The sequence below is a fragment of the Salvelinus fontinalis genome, unplaced genomic scaffold (genome assembly GCF_029448725.1).
Source record: "Salvelinus fontinalis isolate EN_2023a unplaced genomic scaffold, ASM2944872v1 scaffold_0245, whole genome shotgun sequence".
In the NCBI taxonomy this organism is placed as follows: domain Eukaryota; kingdom Metazoa; phylum Chordata; class Actinopteri; order Salmoniformes; family Salmonidae; genus Salvelinus; species Salvelinus fontinalis.
The window spans coordinates 109,186-130,386 of record NW_026600454.1 but is presented as its reverse complement, the minus strand read 5'-3'; the positions used below and the strand labels follow the sequence as shown (position 1 = coordinate 130,386).

The window sequence follows — 21,201 nt, the reverse complement described above, 5'->3', positions numbered from 1 at the left end:
CAGCCTCCCAGTCTGCTCCAGCACAGTGTGCTCCAGCCCAGGTCAGAATACCAGCCTCCCAGTCTGCTCCAGCCCAGGTCAGAATACCAGTCTCCCAGTCTGCTCCAGCCCAGGTCAGAATACCAGTCTCCCAGTCTGCTCCAGCACAGGTCAGAATACCAGCCTCCCAGTCTGATCCAGCACAGTGTGCTCCAGCCCAGGTCAGAATACCAGCCTCCCAGTCTGCTCCAGCACAGGTCAGAATACCAGCCTCCCAGTCTGCTCCAACACAGTGTGCTCAAGCCCAGGTCAGAATACCAGTCTCCCAGTCTGCTCCAGCGCAGTTCAGAATACCAGTCTCCCAGTCTGCTCCAGCACAGGTCAGAATACCAGTCTACCAGTCTGCTCCAGCACAGGTCAGAATACCAGTCTCCCAGTCTGCTCCAGCACAGGTCAGAATACCAGTCTCCCAGTCTGCTCCAGCACAGTGTGCTCCAGCCCAGGTCAGAATACCAGCCTCCCAGTCTGCTCCAGCACAGGTCAGAATACCAATCTCCCAGTCTGCTCCAGCACAGTGTGCTCCAGCCCAGGTCAGAATACCAGTCTCCCAGTCTGCTCCAGCCCAGGTCAGAATACCAGTCTCCCAGTCTGCTCCAGCCCAGGTCAGAATACCAGCCTCCCAGTCTGCTCCAGCACAGGTCAGAATACCAGTCTCCCTGTCTGCTCCAGCCCAGGTCAGAATACCAGCCTCCCAGTCTGCTCCAGCCCAGGTCAGAATACCAGTCTCCCAGTCTGCTCCAGCCCAGGTCAGAATACCAGTCTCCCAGTCTGCTCCAGCCAGATAGTCACCCACAACTGCAATCCTTATTTATTCAAATGGGAAGTTCTTAGAGAGGGAGAGGGAGTGAAAAGGGAGAGAGGCGGAGAGAGGGAGTGAAAAGGGAGAGAGGGGAGTGAAAAGGTAGAGAGGCGGAGAGAGGGATTGAAAAGGGAGAGAGGCGGAGAGAGGGGAGTGAAAAGAGAGAGAAGCGGAGAGAGGGGAGTGAAAAGGGAGAGAGGCGGAGAGAGGGGAGTGAAAAGGGAGAGAGGCGGAGAGAGGGGAGTGAAAAGGGAGAGAGAGAGTGAAAAGGGAGAGAGAGGGAGTGAAAAGGGAGAGAGAGGGAGTGAAAAGGGAGAGAAAAGGGAGAGAGAGGGAGTGAAAAGGGAGAGAGGCGGAGAGGGAGGGAGTGAAAAGGGAGAGAGGCGGAGAGGGGGAGTGAAAAGGGAGAGAGGCGGAGAGGGGGAGTGAAAAGGGAGAGAGGCGGAGAGGGAGGGAGTGAAAAGGGAGAGAGGCGGAGAGAGGGAGTGAAAAGGGAGAGAGGCGGAGAGAGGGAGTGAAAAGGGAGAGAGGCGGAGAGAGGGGAGTGAAAAGGGAAATAGGCGGAGAGAGGGAGTGAAAAGGGAGAGAGGCGGAGAGAGGGAGTGAAAAGGGAGAGAGGCGGAGAGAGGGAGTGAAAAGGGAGAGAGGCGGAGAGAGGGGAATGAAAAGGGAGAGAGGCGGAGAGGGGGAGTGAAAAGGGAGAGAGGCGGAGAGAGGCGGAGAGGGGGAGTGAAAAGGGAGAGAGGCGGAGAGAGGGAGTGAAAAGGGAGAGAGGCGGAGAGAGGGAGTGAAAAGGGAGAGAGGCGGAGAGAGGGAGTGAAAAGGGAGAGAGGCGGAGAGAGGGAGTGAAAAGGGAGAGAGGCGGAGAGAGGGGAATGAAAAGGGAGAGAGGCGGAGAGGGGGAGTGAAAAGGGAGAGAGGCGGAGAGAGGCGGAGAGGGGGAGTGAAAAGGGAGAGAGGCGGAGAGAGGGAGTGAAAAGGGAGAGAGGCGGAGAGAGGGAGTGAAAAGGGAGAGAGGCGGAGAGAGGGAGTGAAAAGGGAGAGAGGCGGAGAGAGGGAGTGAAAAGGGAGAGAGGCGGAGAGAGGGAGTGAAAAGGGAGAGAGGCGGAGAGAGGGAGTGAAAAGGGAGAGAGGCGGAGAGAGGGAGTGAAAAGGGAGAGAGGCGGAGAGAGGGAGTGAAAAGGGAGAGAGGCGGAGAGAGGGAGTGAAAAGGGAGAGAGGCGGAGAGAGGGAGTGAAAAGGGAGAGAGGCGGAGAAAGGGGAGTGAAAAGGGAGAGAGGGAGTGAAAAGGGAGAGAGGCGGAGAGAGGGAGTGAAAAGGGAGAGAGGCGGAGAGAGGGAGTGAAAAGGGAGAGAGGCGGAGAGAGGGAGTGAAAAGGGAGAGAGGCGGAGAGAGGGAGTGAAAAGGGAGAGAGGCGGAGAGAGGGAGTGAAAAGGGAGAGAGGCCGAGAGAGGGGATAGAGGGGAGTGAAAAGGGTGAGAGGGGGAGAGAGGGGAGTGAAAAGGGAGAGAGGCGGAGAGAAGGAGTGAAAAGGGAGAGAGGCGGAGTGAAAAGGGAGAGAGGCGGAGAGAGGGGAGTGAAAAGGGAGAGAGGCGGAGAGAGGGGAGTGAAAAGGGAGAGAGGGGAGTGAAAAGGGAGAGAGAGATTTAAATTGTGAGAGAGAGGGAGTGAAAAGGGAGAGAGGCGAAGAGAGGGAGTGAAAAGGGAGAGAGGCGGAGAGAGGGGAGTGAAAAGGGAGAGAGGCGGAGAGAGGGGAGTGAAAAGGGAGAGAGGCGGAGAGAGGGGAGTGAAAAGGGAGAGAGGGGAGTGAAAAGGGAGAGAGACGGAGAGAGGGGAGTGAAAAGGGAGAGAGGTGGAGAGAGGGAGTGAAAAGGGAGAGAGGCGGAGAGAGGGAGTGAAAAGGGAGAGAGGCGGAGAGAGGGAGTGAAAAGGGAGAGAGGCGGAAAGAGGGAGAGAAAAGGGAGAGAGGCGGAGAGAGGGGAGTGAAAAGTGAGAGAGACGGAGACAGGGGAGTGAAAAGGGAGAGAGGAGGAGAGAGGGAGTTAAAAGGGAGAGAGGCGGAGAGAGGGAGTGAAAAGGGAGAGGGGCGGAGAGAGGGAGTGAAAAGGGAGAGAGGCGGAGAGAGGGAGTGAAAAGGGAGAGGGGCGGAGAGAGGGATTGAAAAGGGAGAGAGGCGGAGAGAGGGGAGTGAAAAGGGAGAGAGGCGGAGAGAGGGAGTGAAAAGGGAGAGAGGGGAGAGAGGGAGTGAAAAGGGAGAGAGGGGAGTGAAAAGGGAGTGAAAAGGGAGAGAGGCAGAGAGAGGTTGACAGTTTATGACAAATAGTTAAACAATTTTGCATGTAATGGCTTATGCAAGGAACTAATGCCTAGATGTTTTGAGGGGTAAGACTATTCAACAGAGAACCATCTACTATATTTTGATCAACATGACGTGAGCAATTGATAATGTGGAAAAAAGCTGACACTTGTACATTATCAATTGCAATTTGTTCAAAGGAATAAGAAATTGCTTTAATGATGTGCACAAGTGACTAGATGATTTGGAATTTGTACAAGTCGTATCAAGAATTGCACTTTTGATCTAAGAAATGCACCAAAGCGACTGAGGAAAACTGTAATCACTTTCCCAGTGGAATACAACCTAACAGACAAGAAGCCATTCTTTACAAAACAGTATGAATACAAACAATGGCAGGGCTGATTGGTGATGGGGAGGGTATGGGGCATTAAGTGAGCTAGATCCTTTGATTGCCTTTGGGAGCCTGTCAGATATGGTCAAAATATCTGTAAGATAATTTGTGATACAAACATATTCTATTTGGAGATGCTTTTTTTACCATTCAGGGATCTCATTCCCTTTTGTACTTTAACCATTTGCACATTGTTACAACACTGTATATATATATAATATGACATTTGTAATGTCTTTATTGTTTTGAAACTTCTGCATGTGTAATGTTTACTGTTCATTTTTATTGTTTATTTCACTGTTGTATATTATCTACCTCACTTGCTTTGGCAATGTAAACACATGTTTCCCATGCCAATAAAGCCCCTTGAATTGAATTGAATTGAGAGAGTATCTATTTCCTAAAGTTATCCAAAAGAGAGAGATAGGGAGAGACTTTACATTCCAATCGTAGAGAAAGAGAGAGAGAGAGAATGTGAGAGAGATAGAGAGAGAGAGAAAGAGAGAGAGACAGACAGACAGACAGACAGACAGACAGACAGACAGACACAGACAGAGACCGACAGACACAGACAGACAGAGACAGACAGACAGAGACAGACAGACAGACAGACAGACAGACAGACAGACAAACAGACAGCTCTGGGTCCGTCTTGTTGTCACTGTGGCTGCGCTCAGACCGAATGAGCTACGGTCAAGCGGGGCATCTCGTTGAACTCGGCACGGCCTGGAGATAATAGTAATGCCATTGCAGGCTTTGTGTGTCTTTAAGCACCGTACTTTTTCACTCCATCCCTGCTGTGTGTGTGTGTGAGAGCTTTTCTTTGACATCTGTTGGGAGAAATGACTGACTTACAGTTCACGAGGGTTGTCTAATCACATATATGAAGTTTTGAAAAGTTCTGACCTTTTACCCCTTCAAAACAGCATCTATGACACCATCTTAAGGCACTTCTGGTTGTCACAGTAAACACATATCTTGAATGGAGTATGCTGTTACAGAATCCTGAGTTTTAAGTCTGTATATTAAAAATTGACTGATCGACACAGGTTTGAATGCAGTGATTGTCACAATTGCAGGCTATGTAAATCAAAACTTCATTCCTTCATGAGTGAGGGTCAATTTCACCTGCACGATTCATCAGTTTACGTTTTTGTACAAATGGTCTTATAGAAATGTGTAAAACTATGCTTGACAGTTTATGACAAATAGTTCAACAATTTTGCATGTAATGGCTTATGCAAGGAACTAATGCCTAGATGTTTTGAGGGGTAAGACTATTCAACAGAGAACCATCTACTATATTTTGATCAACATGACGTGAGCAATTGATAATGTGGAAAAAAGCTGACACTTGTACATTATCAATTGCAATTTGTTCAAAGGAATAAGAAATTGTTTTAATGATGTGCACAAGTGACTAGATGATTTGGAATTTGTACAAGTCGTATCAAGAATTGCACTTTTGATCTAAGAAATGCACCACTGAGAAAACTGTAATCACTTTCCCAGTGGAATACAACCTAACAGACAAGAAGGCATTCTTTACAAAACAGTATGAATACAAACAATGGCAGGGCTGATTGGTGATGGGGGGGGTATGGGCCATTAACAAAGCCATCACCTACAGAGAGATGAACCTGGAGAAGAGTCCCCTAAGCAAGCTGGTCATTGTGCTCTGTTCACAAACATAAACACACCCCACAGAGCCCCTGGACAACAGCACAATTAGACCCAACCAAATCATGAGAAAACAAAAAGATAATTACTTGACACATTGGAAAGAATTAACAAAAAAACAGAGAAAACTAGAATGCTATTTGGCCCTAAACAGAGAGTACACAGTGGCAGAATACCTGACCACTCTCCCAGTCTGCTCCAGCCCAGGTCAGAATACCAGTCTCCCAGTCTGCTCCAGCCCAGGTCAGAACACCAGCCTCCCAGTCTGATCCAGCCCAGGTCAGAAAACCAGCCTCCCAGTCTGCTCCAGCCCAGGTCAGAAAACCAGCCTCCCAGTCTGCTCCAGCCCAGGTCAGAATACCAGCCTCTCAGTCTGCTCCAGCACAGGTCAGAATACCAGCCTCCCAGTCTGCTCCAACACAGTGTGCTCCAGCCCAGGTCAGATAACCAACCTCCCAGTCTGCTCCAGCCCAGGTCAGAACACCAGCCTCCCAGTTTGCTCCAGCACAGGTCAGAATACCAGCCTCCCAGTCTGCTCCAACACAGTGTGCTCCAGCCCAGGTCAGAAAACCAGCCTCCCAGTCTGCTCCAGCCCAGGTCAGAATACCAGCCTCCCAGTCTGCTCCAGCCCAGGTCAGAATACCAGCCTCCCAGTCTGCTCCAGCCCATGTCAGAATACCAGCCTCCCAGTCTGCTCTAGCCCAGGTCAACTTACCAGCCTCTCAGTCTGCTCCAGCACAGTGTGCTCCAGCCCAGGTCAGAATACCAGCCTCCCAGTCTGCTCCAGCCCAGGTCAGAATACCAGCCTCCCAGTCTGCTCCAACACAGTGTGCTCCAGCCCAGGTCAGAATACCAGCCTCTCAGTCTGCTCCAGCCCAGGTCAGAATACCAGCCTCTCAGTCTGCTCCAGCACAGGTCAGAATACCAGCCTCCCAGTCTGCTCCAGCCCAGGTCAGAATACCAGCCTCCCAGTCTGCTCCAACACAGTGTGCTCCAGCCCAGGTCAGAATACCAGCCTCTCAGTCTGCTCCAGCCCAGGTCAGAATACCAGCCTCCCAGTCTGCTCCAGCCCAGGTCAGAATACCAGCCTCTCAGTCTGCTCCAACACAGTGTGCTCCAGCCCAGGTCAGAATACCAGCCTCCCAGTCTGCTCCAGCACAGGTCAGAATACCAGCCTCTCAGTCTGCTCCAGCACAGGTCAGAATACCAGCCTCCCAGTCTGCTCCACCCAGATAGTCACCCACAACTGCAATCCTTATTGATTCAAATGGGAAGTTCTTAGAGAGGGAGAGGGAGTGAAAAGGGAGAGAGGCGGAGAGGGGGAGTGAAAAGGGAGAGAGGCGGAGAGAGGTAGTGAAAAGGGAGAGAGGCGGAGAGAGGGAGTGAAAAGGGAGAGAGGCGGGGAGAAGGAGTGAATAGGGAGAGAGGCGGAGAGAGGGAGTGAAAAGGGAGAGAGGCGGAGAGAGAGGGTGAAAAGGGAGAGAGGCGGAGAGAGGGAGTGAAAAGGGAGAGAGGCGGAGAGAGGGAGTGAAAAGGGAGAGAGGCGGAGAGAGGGAGTGAAAAGGGAGAGAGGCGGAGAGAGGGGAGTGAAAAGGGAGAGAGGCGGAGAGAGGGAGTGAAAAGGGAGAGAGGCGGAGAGAGGGGAGTGAAAAGGGAAAGAGGCGGAGAGAGGGAGTGAAAAGGGAGAGAGGCGGAGAGAGGGAGTGAAAAGGGAGAGAGGCGGAGAGAGGGAGTGAAAAGGGAGAGAGGCGGAGAGAGGGGAGTGAAAAGGGAGAGAGGCGGAGAGAGGCAGTGAAAAGGGAGAGAGGCGGAGAGAGGGAGTGGTATTCTGACCTGGGCTGGAGCAGACTGGGAGGCTGGTATTCTGACCTGGGCTGGAGCAGACTGGGAGGCTGGTATTCTGACCTGGGCTGGAGCAGACTGGGAGACTGGTATTCTGACCTGGGCTGGAGCAGACTGGTAGGCTGGTGCAGTGTCATCAGGCTGTGTGGTGGAGGCCATCCTGTTCTCGGGTTCTGCTTGTGTTATGCGAACCACCAGGTCATTATTACCACCAGGTCATTATTACCACCAGGTCATTAGAACCACCAGGTCATTAGAACCACCAGGTCATTAGAACCACCAGGTCATTATTACCACCAGGTCATTATAACCACCAGGTCATTATAACCACCAGGTCATTATTACCACCAGGTCATTATTACCACCAGGTCATTATAACCACCAGGTCATTATTACCACCAGGTCATTATTACCACCAGGTCATTATAACCACCAGGTCATTATAACCACCAGGTCATTATAACCACCAGGTCTTTCTGTGTTGCATAGTAGTATATGGCAAATTAAATATATTACTTGTTATCATATAGGAACATCATGGAATATTGTACATCATATTAAATATATTACTCTATTGTTATCATATAGAAACATCATGGAATATTGTACATCATATTAAATATATTACTCTATTGTTATCATATAGAAACATCATGGAATATTGTACATCATATTAAATATATTACGGTATTGTTATCATATAGAAACATCATGGAATATTGTACATCATATTAGCATCAACATACATTATTGTTTCATTCAATTTCACATAATAAGGATATTTCATATTTTCAAGTTCAGAAGTCAGAACCCATCACCTGCTATGTAAAAGAGACAGAAAAATGCACAATGGTCAATGCTATCCGGGATCCTTGGGACATCCCTACCCTAAACCCTAACTTAACCATTTTAAATGTCAACTTCAACGGGCTAGGGACTTCCCAAGGATGTATCTCTACCTGAAAACACATGATCTAAGTGATTGATAGTTGGTATTCAGCAGTCATAAAGCCTTATTTACTTGAACTACTAAAATAGTGATTTTGTCAGACAGCATAGACAGCAGCTCTACACTTTATTGACTAAACCCTAACCTTAACCCCTACCATAACCATTTTAAACGTCAACTTCTGTTTGTAGCGTGGTTCGTTCTGCGTTGTGTACTGTCTACCCGCAACCCCTACCGTAACCATTTTAAATGTCAAAGGCCCATCCTGGTAGATCTGAACCTAATGCAGCTTGGAGTGATCAGATGACAGAAGTCACATTTAGGTGCCAGGTGTAACTGAGGCCATAGATGCTCCATATCCATTACTTTGAGTGTTTTATATAATATGACTAAATGTGTTTCTTTCTGTGTTGCAGGGGCAGTCAAGAATTGGAAGGCCACAGAACATGACATAAGCAGAGCTGTGGGAGACCACCTCACGCCCCCGGTAGAGCCGGGGGTGGTGTTTACCACTCCACCATCAGAGCTGTGGGAGACCACCTCAAGCCCATGGTAGAGCCGGGGGTGGTGTTTACCACTCCACCAGCAGAGCTGTGGGAGACCACCTCAAACCCCTGGTAGAGCCGGGGGTGGTGTTTACCACTCCACCAGCAGAGCTGTGGGAGACCACCTCAAACCCCTAGTAGAGCCGGGGGTGGTGTTTACCACTCCACCACGCCTTCAGCAGGCTTGAAAAGTGGGATTAAGACTGATTTTCATACAAAGATGGACCAAGAGTCTGTTGATTAGTCAGTCATTGGGTTCATTTCTTAAAATCAAATCAAGCTTTATTTATACAGCACATTTCAGACATGGATGCAACACAATGGCTTCACAGGAGAAAACAATGAAAATAACCAGAAATATTTAGTACACAAACATAACAGAAGATTAACAACTGAAAGACCAATGAGCATTCTAAGGAAATGCCATTAATTAAAACACTAATTGGATGCAATATCCAACCCAAAATATAAGCTTGTTTTTTAGGAGGGGTTCTCAAAGACATTATGGGGGTGTCCACTGAAAATTGACTAGTAACAACAACTGGGACCTAAAAGACACCAACCATGAGACCCACTAAATCTGCCCAAGAAGAGGCAAACAAAAGAAAAACCCACAACTAACTTAAAGACAGGAAGCAAACCAAAAAGGTGCAGCAACTAAAGGTGTTGACTCTCCACATCTATCAAGACAACTGGAGCACTGGGCCAGACACTCTTAAATAGAACCTGGACCAGCTCAGGTGAAACACCTTCCCACTAACGAGATGGACAAGCCAGCACAGGTGTAACACATACTGACTAACGAGGTGACACCAATCAGTGCGTCCTACGTGCTAACTAGCTATACGTGCTAAAGTCCAACCTCAAAACATAAATGGAAAAACCAAAGACTAATTAACACCTTAAGAGAATGCTCACTAACAACAGAAAACAACTTCCATTTCACATTATAATCAACTACAATGCTTCACCGTCACCAATATAAACATGGTGTCTGTCTACTGGCAACAACAATTAAAAACGATATTTATTTTTTATTACTCCCACAAAGATTTTTCTTTCTATAGCTTCTAGAACCCACTAGCTTCTAGAACTCTCCTCTTCCTAAAACTCACTAGCTTCTAGAACTCTCGTCCCCTTGGAACGAGCCCAAACAAAACTCATCTCCAATACGGAAAAACGTGCAGTCAAAATAAACTATGATCCATGACAACGCACTGGCTAAATGCAAAACACAAATATTTTTGACTGCCCACCCTTGAGACAATCAGCAACCAAGTTGTCCTTACCACAGACATGTCTGATTTCAAAGAGGAAACTCCTGCAATATCCGTAGTAACTTTCCACCTCACTGCAGAGCTTCTCCCTCTTTTCAGGATTCACTAGATAGGCTTGTTGTTGGATCGTGGCCCAGTCCCCAATGTCATGCTCTAGTACATTTGGTTTGGCACATCTGAGAATTAACCCTGATATTCTAAAAACAGGGCAACAATGTCAATATAATTGTACCCAAAAAAAACGTCAGTTGGTTGCATGAATAATTTTCATTACTAAATCTTACATGAAATGTGAAATATTTGATTGCATAGTATTATTTTCAAAGGCTTTTCAATTACATTTTGCTAGGAGGGATAGCCCAATGTCAAAACACAGTTTTAACGTGTCCAAATAAATAACCAATATGCAGAAACAGTTTGGGATAAATTGAAAACCTAACATGTGGTCACAATAATTGTCTTTTTTTAAAACAAGCTCCTTATAAACTGCATAAGCACCAAAAACACTGTTGCTTTGACAAGTAGCAATAAATCACGGATATCGATTAAGGGGGAAATCCGGCTGTACGAGCTGTTGAAACGAACAACTAAAAAAACATGGAAATGGGAGATATCTTTTAGCTCACTGGTTAGAGGACAACCTGCAGAAAACAGTCAGCTACATTTTGGAGTGATGCATTTAAATGTAGGGGACGCTGAACAAAGGAACACAACACTTATTTGTCTTAACTCATCGATATTATGTTGAAATCAGTTGATTCTGGGAATAATGTGTACATCACTAGTTAGAGGACAACTCTTTTTTTGTTAGTCACTTTGTGTTAAATCACATAAATAGTACTCTTTCAATTCAGAGCCTGGATTTCCCCCAATGAGCCTAATGTCCATATCATGTTGAAATCAATTGGAAAACGTTTAGGGTTCTACACTGTGACATTCTGACTGACTTACTGCAGAGTATATTAATATACTATTTATTAAAACATTCTACATTGAGACATTGATATCATGAAACAACTCCTTCATACATTTTCTGATATTTGATCAGAGATATTATTATTATCTCTGGTCACAGCTAAGAGATTTCTCTCCTGTGTGTATTCTCTGGTGTGATACCAGATGGCAAGATTGACCAAAACTATTCCCACATTGACCACAGCTATAAGGTTTCTCTCCTGTGTGTGTTCTCTGGTGTGATACCAGATGGCAAGATTGACCAAAACTCTTCCCACATTGACCACAGCTATAGGGTTTCTCTCCTGTGTGTGTTCTCTGGTGTGATACCAGATGGCAAGATTGACCAAAACTCTTCCCACATTGACCACAGCTATAGGGTTTCTCTCCTGTGTGTGTTCTCTGGTGTAATACCAGATGGCAAGATTGACCAAAACTCTTCCCACATTGACCACAGCTATAGGGTTTCTCTCCTGTGTGTGTTCTCTGGTGTGATACCAGATGGCAAGATTGACCAAAACTCTTCCCACATTGACCACAGCTATAGGGTTTCTCTCCTGTGTGTGTTCTCTGGTGTGATACCAGATTGGCAGAATGACCAAAACTCTTCCCACATTGACCACAGCTATAAGGTTTCTCTCCTGTGTGTGTTCTCTGGTGTGATACCAGATGGCAAGATTGACCAAAACTCTTCACACACTGACCACAGCTATAAGGTTTCTCTCCTGTGTGTATTCTCTGGTGTACAGTCAGATTGCCAGATGTAGAATATCTCTTCCCACATTGACCACAGCTGTAAGGTTTCTCTCCTGTGTGTGTTCTCTGGTGTGAAGTCAGCTGGCTAGATGTAGGAAAACTCTCCTCACAATGATTACAACTATAAGGTTTCTCTCCTGTGTGTGTTCTCTGGTGTACAGTCAGATGGCTTGATGTAGTAAAACTCTTCTCACATTGATCACAGCTATAAGGTTTCTCTCCTGTGTGTGTTCTCTGGTGTGATACCAGATGGCAAGATTTACGAAAACTCTTCTCACAATGATTACAACTATAAGGTTTCTCTCCTGTGTGTGTTCTCTGGTGTACAGTCAGATGGCTTGATGTAGGAAAACTCTTCTCACATTGATCACAGCTATAAGGTTTCTCTCCTGTGTGTGTTCTCTGGTGTGAAGTCAGCTGGCTAGATGTAGGAAAACTCTTCTCACAATGATTACAACTATAAGGTTTCTCTCCTGTGTGTGTTCTCTGGTGTACAGTCAGATGGCTGGATGTAGTAAAACTCTTCTCACATTGATCACAGCTATAAGGTTTCTCTCCTGTATGTGTTCTCTGGTGCAGAGCCAGAGAGACAGATGTAGTAAAACTCTTCCCACATTGACCACAGCTATAAGATTTCTCTCCTGTGTGTATTCTCTGGTGTAATACCAGATGGCAAGATCGACCAAAACTCTTCCCACATTGACCACAGCTATAGGGTTTCTCTCCTGTGTGTGTTCTCTGGTGTAATACCAGATGGCAAGATTGACCAAAACTCTTCCCACATTGACCACAGCTATAAGGTTTCTCTCCTGTGTGTATTCTCTGGTGTAATACCAGATGGCAAGATTGACCAAAACTCTTCCCACATTGACCACAGCTATAAGGTTTCTCTCCTGTGTGTATTCTCTGGTGTACAGTCAGATTGCTAGATGTAGAACATCTCTTCCCACATTGACCACAACTATAAGATTTCTCTCCTGTGTGTATTCTCTGGTGTAATACCAGATGGCAAGATCGACCAAAACTCTTCCCACATTGACCACAGCTATAAGGTTTCTCTCCTGTGTGTATTCTCTGGTGTACAGTCAGATTGCTAGATGTAGAACATCTCTTCCCACATTGACCACAGCTGTAAGGTTTCTCTCCTGTGTGTGTTCTCTGGTGTGATACCAGATGGCAAGATTGACCAAAACTCTTCCCACATTGACCACAGCTATAAGGTTTCTCTCCTGTGTGTGTTCTCTGGTGCAGAGTCAGAGAGCCAGATGTTGAAAAACTCTTTCCACATTGACCACAACTATAAGATTTCTCTACTGTGTGTATTCTCTGGTGAATTTTAAATGCCTGATGAGGTTTATCTCTTCCCACAGTCAGAGCAGCGGTGAGATTTCTTCCCTGTGGGTCTCCACTGGTGTTTCTTGAGGTGTTCTGATGTGGAGAGACTCTTCTCTGCCTCTTCAGCATCATGTTGTTGTTGAGGCTCCCCAGAGGATCCACGATAGTCCGTATCTCTCCTGTGTGAACAACAAAGTCAGACGGTTAAAGGCCCACAACAGCAGAAATCCACTGTTTATTTGAGGTAAAAGGTGATGCCCAGAGGTCTGTTAAATTACTTTACAATTGTCTTAAGACAGTCGAAACCTAAGCAGTGTGGCAGACGACCTTTGATCTCCAAAAAAGGCCCCTTTCTGTATTTGCTAAAATTGCAGCACGAGGGCGATGCACACACAATTTGATTGCAGAAACACCTCCCTGCTAATGAGGAAACCACTAGATATGGATGTAGTATATCTGGTAATGAGGAAACCACTAGTTATGGATGTAGTATATCTGTCTGGAACAAAAATGGTGAACAAAGATTTTAGTTTTCCACAATGTATTCTGAATATTACAGCGCAAGATCAGGAGTGCTACTCAAGGAAATTCACATTAAGCTCTGTGTCGCTAGTTACTAATTCACCACCATGGGGGAAACTCAGGGGAGTTCTCATAGGCTGACAGCAAAAATAGCCTCCATTTCCAGGTTGTTTATGAGTGCATTTCACACTACTTTTGGATTATAACTGTTAGGCTCCTTTGAATCTCCTGCTTAATATGTTTGTGTTATTGTCGCAAATCAACTGCTTTATACTTATAAAACACTTCAACCAGTAAAATGCTCTTTAGCTAGCTTTGCCATCAGCCTGAAACTGAGGGTTTGTACATTGAGTGTTTAACAAATTGACCCATAACTTCACCTAACAACATAGACCTACTGTAGGACCCAAAACTTCACCTAACAAGATAGACCTACTGTAGGACCCATAACTTCACCTAACAATAACAGACCTAATACTATAAATAATTTAATATTTACAGGTGAAACATGGAAACTAAAATGTCTTTGTCATGACATTTCATAACCTGATCACCAGATAATTTTGTGAATAATCCCACTAGGCTACTCTGTAATGTGATGTCATTCTAAATGTCCTGAATAACGGAAAATAGCTCTGTGTGTAGTACAATAGCCTATCCATCAAGGAACAATTCTCTACACATTATGAGCAAAGTATCTCTGTGTCCAAACAGACTAACGAGAACCTACTGTAAATCAAGCAGACAATAACACAATACAAACATCAATTTGTTAGGGATGTTGGATCCAACGTGGAGCACGGCATAACTGTCTTTACCAGAGTAATGAATGAAGAAGCACTTTGGTTGTTGTTGCATGTCGTGATGTTTGTCATTTGACTGGCATTCAGAAAATTATTTCCTGGATCAGCTGATGATAGTTGAACATGTGACTGTTACTAAATTGCTACAGTATTAAGAAGTATGTGTAATTATTGAACCAGTTATATGCATATCATATTTTCTGGGCCTGAGTAGCAGGCAGTTTAATTTGGGTTTTCATCCAAAATTCCAAACGCTGCCCCCTACCCTAGAGAAGTTAAGCTCCAGATCTTGGGTCTCGACCACCGCCCTGTGCAACTGGGTCCTGGACTTTCTGACCGGCTGCCCCCAGGTGGCGAAGGTAGGAAACAATATCGTCACCCCGTTGATCCTCAACACTGGGGTCTCCCACAAGGGTGCGTTCTGAGCCCTCTCCTGTACTCCCTGTTCACCCATGACTGTGTGGCCATGCACGCATCCAACTCAATCATCAAGTTGGCAGACAACGCTACAGTGGTCGGCTTGATTACCAACAACGACGAGACGACCCACAGGGAAGAGGTGAGGGCCCTCGGAGTGTGGTGTCAGGAAAATAACCTCTCACTCAACATCAACAAAACAAAGGAGATGATCGTGGACTCCCCCCCCCACCCCCATCCACATTGATGGGTCAGTAGTGGAGAAGGTGGAACGTTTTTAGTTCCCCGGCGTACACATCACAGACAAACTGAAATGGTCCACCCACACAGACAGTGTGGTGAAGAAGGCGCAACAGCGACTCTTCCACCTCAGGAGGCTGAAGAAATTTGTCTTGTCACCGAACACACTCACAAACGTTTACAGACGCACAATCGAGTGCATCCTGTCGGGCTGTATCACCGCCTGGTATGGCAACTGCACCGCCCTCAACCGCAAGACCCTCCAGAGGGTGGTCCGGTCTGCACAACGCATCACCGGGGCAAACTACCTGCCCGCCAGGACACCTACACCACTCGATGTCACAGGAAGGCCAAAAAGATCATCAAGGACAACAACCACCCAAGCCACTGCCTGTTCACACCGCTATCATCCAGAAGGCGAGGTCAGTACAGTTGCATCAAAGCTGGGACCGTGAGACTGAAAAACAGCTTCTATCTCAAGGCCTTCAGACTGTTAAAACTTCTTCTCAATAGGGGGTGCTGTTTTCACTTTGTAATAATTTCGTTCCCAAATTAAACTGCCTCGTACTCAATTCTTGCTCGTACAATATGCATATTATTATTACTATTGGATATAAAACACTCTCTAGTTTCTAAAACCGTTTGAATTATGTCTGTGAGTGAAACAGAACTGGACTTAGAGCAATTTTCCTATGAGGATGTGAGAATGCTGAATTCTGCAAGCTGTTCCCAGGTCAGTTTATTCATTTGCCTGTCTTCTATTGGTTGAGATGCACTGCATACGCCTTCCCCTGGATGTCAGCGAATAGTGAGATTTGAAGTGGAGTCTCTAGGCAGATCTGAGAGCTTATAAATGGCTTGGGAACGAAGGGTCCGGTCTTTGTCGTCTTCGCTCTGACGCAGGAAGGACTTTGGCATGTCATACTAGAAAGCTCCGGTTATAGCTCTTAGATATATCCGGCTCTGTTTTTATTCGATATAGCTGTTAAAGACATCATAATGTTGTTATTTTAAACCGAGTTATATCAGTTTATGTCAGTATATTGCGATTTTCGGGTATTTATTTGTGTTACGTTCTAGGGGGTTGGGTATGTCTGGCCCACATGGCTAATGTTTACTGCTAATTGCAACGCTGAAGACTACATTCTACAACCGAGCAACGATTCTTTTGGACAAAGGACAACTTTCCCAAGATTCTGATGGAAGCACATCAAAAAGTAAAGAAGTATTTATGCTGTTAATTAGTTGTTCTGTTGAAAAATGTAAAATGCATAATCCGCCATTAATTTCGGTGCGTTCTCGCTTTAACGCACGCTGTATATTGTAGTAACGTTAATTTAAAAAATGTAACACAGCGATTGCATTAAGAACTAATGTATCTTTCATTTGCTGTCCAACCTGTATTTTTTAGTCAAGTTTATGATTAGTTATCGATTAGAATAGGTGCCTCTCCCAAGATTTCTCCCGACATATTGTTGACAGCTTGGCTACTTTTCTCATTGTATAACCACGATTTGTGCCGCTAAATATGCACATTTTCGAACAAACTCTATATGTATTGTGTAATATAATGTTATAGGACTGTCATCTGAAGAATTCTGAGCAGGTCAGTGAAAAAATTAATATATTTTGGTGGTTTATACGTTATTGCTATTTTTGGCTTGAATCAATGCTGTTGTGTGGTTGGCTATTGTAGTAAGCTAATATAATGCTATATTGTGTTTTCGCTGTAAAACACTTAGAAAATCTGAAATATTGGCTGGATTCACAAGATCTTTGTCTTTCATTTGCTGTACGCTGTGTATTTTTCAAAAATGTTTTATGATGAGTATTTAGGTAATACACGATGGTCTCTGTAGTTATTCTAGTTGCTTTGGTGAGAGTTGTGATGGTGGCTGCAATGGTAAACTATGATTTATACCTGAAAAATGCACATTTTTCTAACAAAACATGCTATACAATAAATATGTTATCAGACTGTCATCTGATGAAGTTGTTTCTTGGTTAGTGGCTATTTATATCTTTATTTGGTCGAATTTGTGATAGCTACTGATGCAGTAAGAAAATGGTGGAGTAACAAAAGTTGTGTCTTTTGCTAACGTGGTTAGCTAATAGACTTACATATTGTGTCTTCCCTGTAAAACATGTGTCTTGGACTTGTGATTTAATGATATTTAGATGCTAGTATTTACTTGTGACGCTATGCTAGGCTATGCTAGTCATCTTTTTTACTGATGGGGGTGCTACCGGATCCGGGTTTGTGAGGAAGTAGAGGTTAACCTGCCATCACTGACATTGAGAGGCTGCTGCCAACATACAGACTCAATCTCTGGCCACTTTAATAAATGGAACTAATAAAAGGTATCACTAGTCACTTTAAATAACGCAACTTTAATAATGTTCACATATCCTACATTACCCTCATATGTATATACAGTCTTCTATACCATCTACTGCATCTGCCTATGACGCACGGCCATCGCTCATCCATGTATTTATATGTACATATTCTTATTCATCCCTTACATTTGTGTGTATACGGTAGTTGTTGTGAATTTGTTAGATTACTTGTTAGATATTACTGCATTGTCGGAACTAGAAGCACAAGCATTTCGCTACAGTCGCATTAACATCTGCTAACCATGTGTATGTGACCATTAACATCCCCTAACCATGTGTATGTGACCATTAACATCCCCTAACCATGTGTATGTGACCATTAACATCTGCTAGCCATGTGTATGTGACCAATAACATCTGCTAACCATGTGTATGTGACAATTAACATCCGCTAACCATGTGTATGTGACCATTAACATCTGCTAACCATGTGTATGTGACCATTAACATCCGCTAACCATGTGTATGTGACCATTAACATCCGCTAACCATGTGTATGTGACCATTAACATCCGCTAACCATGTGTATGTGACCGTTAACATCTGCTAACATGTACATGTGACCAATAACATCTGCTAACCATGTGTATGTGACCATTAACATCTGCTAACCGTGTGTATGTGACCATTAACATCCGCATGTGACCATTAACATCTGCTAACCTTGTGTATGTGACCATTAACATCTAACCATGTGTATGTGACCAATAACATCTGCTAACCATGTGTATGTGACCATTAACATCTGCTAACCATGTGTATGTGACCATTAACATCTGCTAACCATGTGTATGTGACCATTATCATCTGCTAACCATGTGACCAATAACATCCGCTAACACTGTGTATGTGACCAATAACATCCGCTAACCGTGTGTATGTGACCATTAACATCCACTATCCGTGTGTATGTGACCATTAACATCCGCTAACCATGTGTATGTGACCATTAACATCCGCTAACCATGTGTATGTGACCATTAACATCCGCTAACCATGTGTATTTGACCGTTAACATTCCCTAACCATGTGTATTTGACCGTTAACATCCGCTAACCATGTGCATGTGACCGTTAACATCCGCTAACCATGTGTATGTGACCGTTAACAACCGCTAACCATGTGTATGTGACCATTAACATCCGCTAACCATGTGTATGTGACCGTTAACATCCGCTAACCATGTGTATGTGACCGTTAACATCCGCTAACCATGTGTATGTGACCATTAACATCCGCTAACCATGTGTATGTGACCATTAACATCCGCTAACCATGTGTATGTAAACATTAACATCCGCTAGCCATGTGCATGTGACCGTTAACATCCGCTAGCCATGTGCATGTGACCGTTAACATCCGCTAACCATGTGTATGTGACCGTTAACATCCGCTAACCATGTGTATGTGACCGTTAACATCCGCTAACCATGTGTATGTGACCGTTAACATCCGCTAATCATGTGTATGTGACCATTAACATCCGCTAACCATGTGTATGTGACCATTAACATCCGCTAACCATGTGTATGTGACCGTAAACATCCGCTAACCATGTGTATGTGACCGTTAACATCCGCTAACCATGTGTATGTGACCGTTAACATCCGCTAACCATGTGTATGTGACAGTTAACATCCGCTAACCATGTGTATGTGACAGTTAACATCCGCTAACCATGTGCATGTGACCATTAACATCCGCTAACCATGTGCATGTGACCATTAACATCCGCTAACCATGTGTATGTGACCATTAACATCCGCTAACCATGTGTATGTGACCATTAACATCCGCTAACCATGTGTATGTGACCATTAACATCCGCTAACCATGTGTATGTGACCTTTAACATCCGCTAACCATGTGTATGTAAACATTAACATCCGTTAACCATGTGTATGTGACCATTAACATCCGCTAACCATGTGTATTTGACCAATAACAACCGCTAACCATGTGTATGTGACCATTAACATCCGCTAACCATGTGTATGTGACCAGTAACATCCGCTAACCATGTGTATGTGACCATTAACATCCGCTAACCATGTGTATGTGACCATTAACATCTGCTAACCATGTGTATGTGACCATTAACATCCGCTAACCATGTGTATGTGACCATTAACATCTGCTAACATGTACATGTGACCAATAACATCTGCTAACCATGTGTATGTGACCATTAACATCTGCTAACCGTGTGTATGTGACCATTAACATCCGCATGTGACCATAAACATCCGCTAACCATGTGTATGTGACCATTAACATCCGCTAACCATGTGTATGTGACCGTTAACATCCGCTAACCATGTGTATGTGACCATTAACATCCGCTAACCATGTGTATGTGACCATTAACATCCGCTAACCATGTGTATGTGACCATTAACATCCGTTAACCAAGTGTATGTGACCGTTAACATCCGCTAACCACGTGTATGTGACCGTTAACATCCGCTAACCATGTGTATGTGACCATTAACATCCGCTAACCATGTGTATGTGACCATTAACATCTGCTAACATGTACATGTGACCAATAACATCTGCTAACCATGTGTATGTGACCATTAACATCTGCTAACCGTGTGTATGTGACCATTAACATCCGCATGTGACCATAAACATCCGCTAACCATGTGTATGTGACCATTAACATCCGCTAACCATGTGTATGTGACCATTAACATCCGCTAACCATGTGTATGTGACCATTAACATCCGTTAACCAAGTGTATGTGACCGTTAACATCCGCTAACCACGTGTATGTGACCGTTAACATCCGCTAACCATGTGTATGTGACCATTAACATCCGCTAACCATGTGTATGTGACCATTAAATTCCGCTAACCATGTGTATGTGACCGTTAACATTCCCTAACCATGTGTATGTGACCGTTAACATCCGCTAACCATGTGCATGTGACCGTTATCCGCTAACCATGTGTATGTGACCGTTAACATCCGCTAACCATGTGTATGTGACCATTAACATCCGCTAACCATGTGTATGTGACCATTAACATCCGCTAACCATGTGTATGTGACCATTAACATCCGTTAACCAAGTGTATGTGACCGTTAACATCCGCTAACCACGTGTATGTGACCGTTAACATCCGCTAGCCATGTGTATGTGACCATTAACATACGCTAACCATGTGTATGTGACCATTAAATTCCGCTAACCATGTGTATGTGACCGTTAACATTCCCTAACCATGTGTATGTGACCGTTAACATCCGCTAACCATGTGCATGTGACCGTTATCCGCTAACCATGTGTATGTGACCGTTAACAACCGCTAACCATGTGTATGTGACCGTTAACATCCGCTAACCATGTGTATGTGACCAGTAACATCCGCTAACCATGTGTATGTAAACATTAACATCCGCTAACCATGTGTATGTGACCGTTAACCTTTTGTCAATCTAGGGGGTGCTGTTTCCACTTTGGAAAATATTGTCTCCAAATTAAACTGCCTCATACTCAATTCTTGCTCGTACAATATGCATATTATTATTACTATTGGATAGAATACAATCTCTAGTTTCTAAAACCGTTTGAATTATGTCTGTGGGTGAACCAGAACTCTTTCTGCAGCGAAATTCATGACAGGAACTGCGAAGGTCTGAAAACGAGGCTCTGTTCTCAGATCAGTTTAAAGCTCTGTATGTATCCTATGGGTCGACATGAACTGCACCCGCCTTCCCCTGGATGCCAGTAACCAATGAGAATTGGAATGGAGTTTCTACGTAGATCTCAGACCTTATAAAAGGCCAAGGAGCGAAGGGAGCTCTCTTTTCGACGTTCGTCATTACGCAAAGCAAGACCTCAGGATGGCATTTTGAAACGCTCAGTTATCGGCCTTAGATATATCCGTCTGTAATTTAATTCGATATAGGTGTTAGAAACATCATAACGAAGTTATTTTAAAC

At 44.7% G+C, this 21,201-nt stretch overlaps 1 protein-coding gene across 1 annotated transcript; it reads right to left on the bottom strand.

The window, feature by feature from the left end:
- Positions 1–8,800: 8,800 nt before the first annotated feature.
- LOC129844875 (zinc finger protein ZFP2-like) lies at positions 8,801–16,081 on the bottom strand. The gene has a single exon (XM_055913043.1). It carries the CDS (start codon positions 12,996–12,998, stop codon positions 10,881–10,883), a length of 2,118 nt encoding a protein of 705 aa, XP_055769018.1. The 5' UTR covers positions 12,999–16,081; the 3' UTR covers positions 8,801–10,880.
- Between the last annotated feature and the right edge of the window lie 5,120 nt (positions 16,082–21,201).

What these genes read in the sequence shown, in the direction of transcription:
- LOC129844875 (XM_055913043.1), bottom strand. Translation starts at nt 12,998, where the DNA reads ATGATGCTGAAGAGGCAGAGAAGAGTCTCTCCACATCAGAACACCTCA.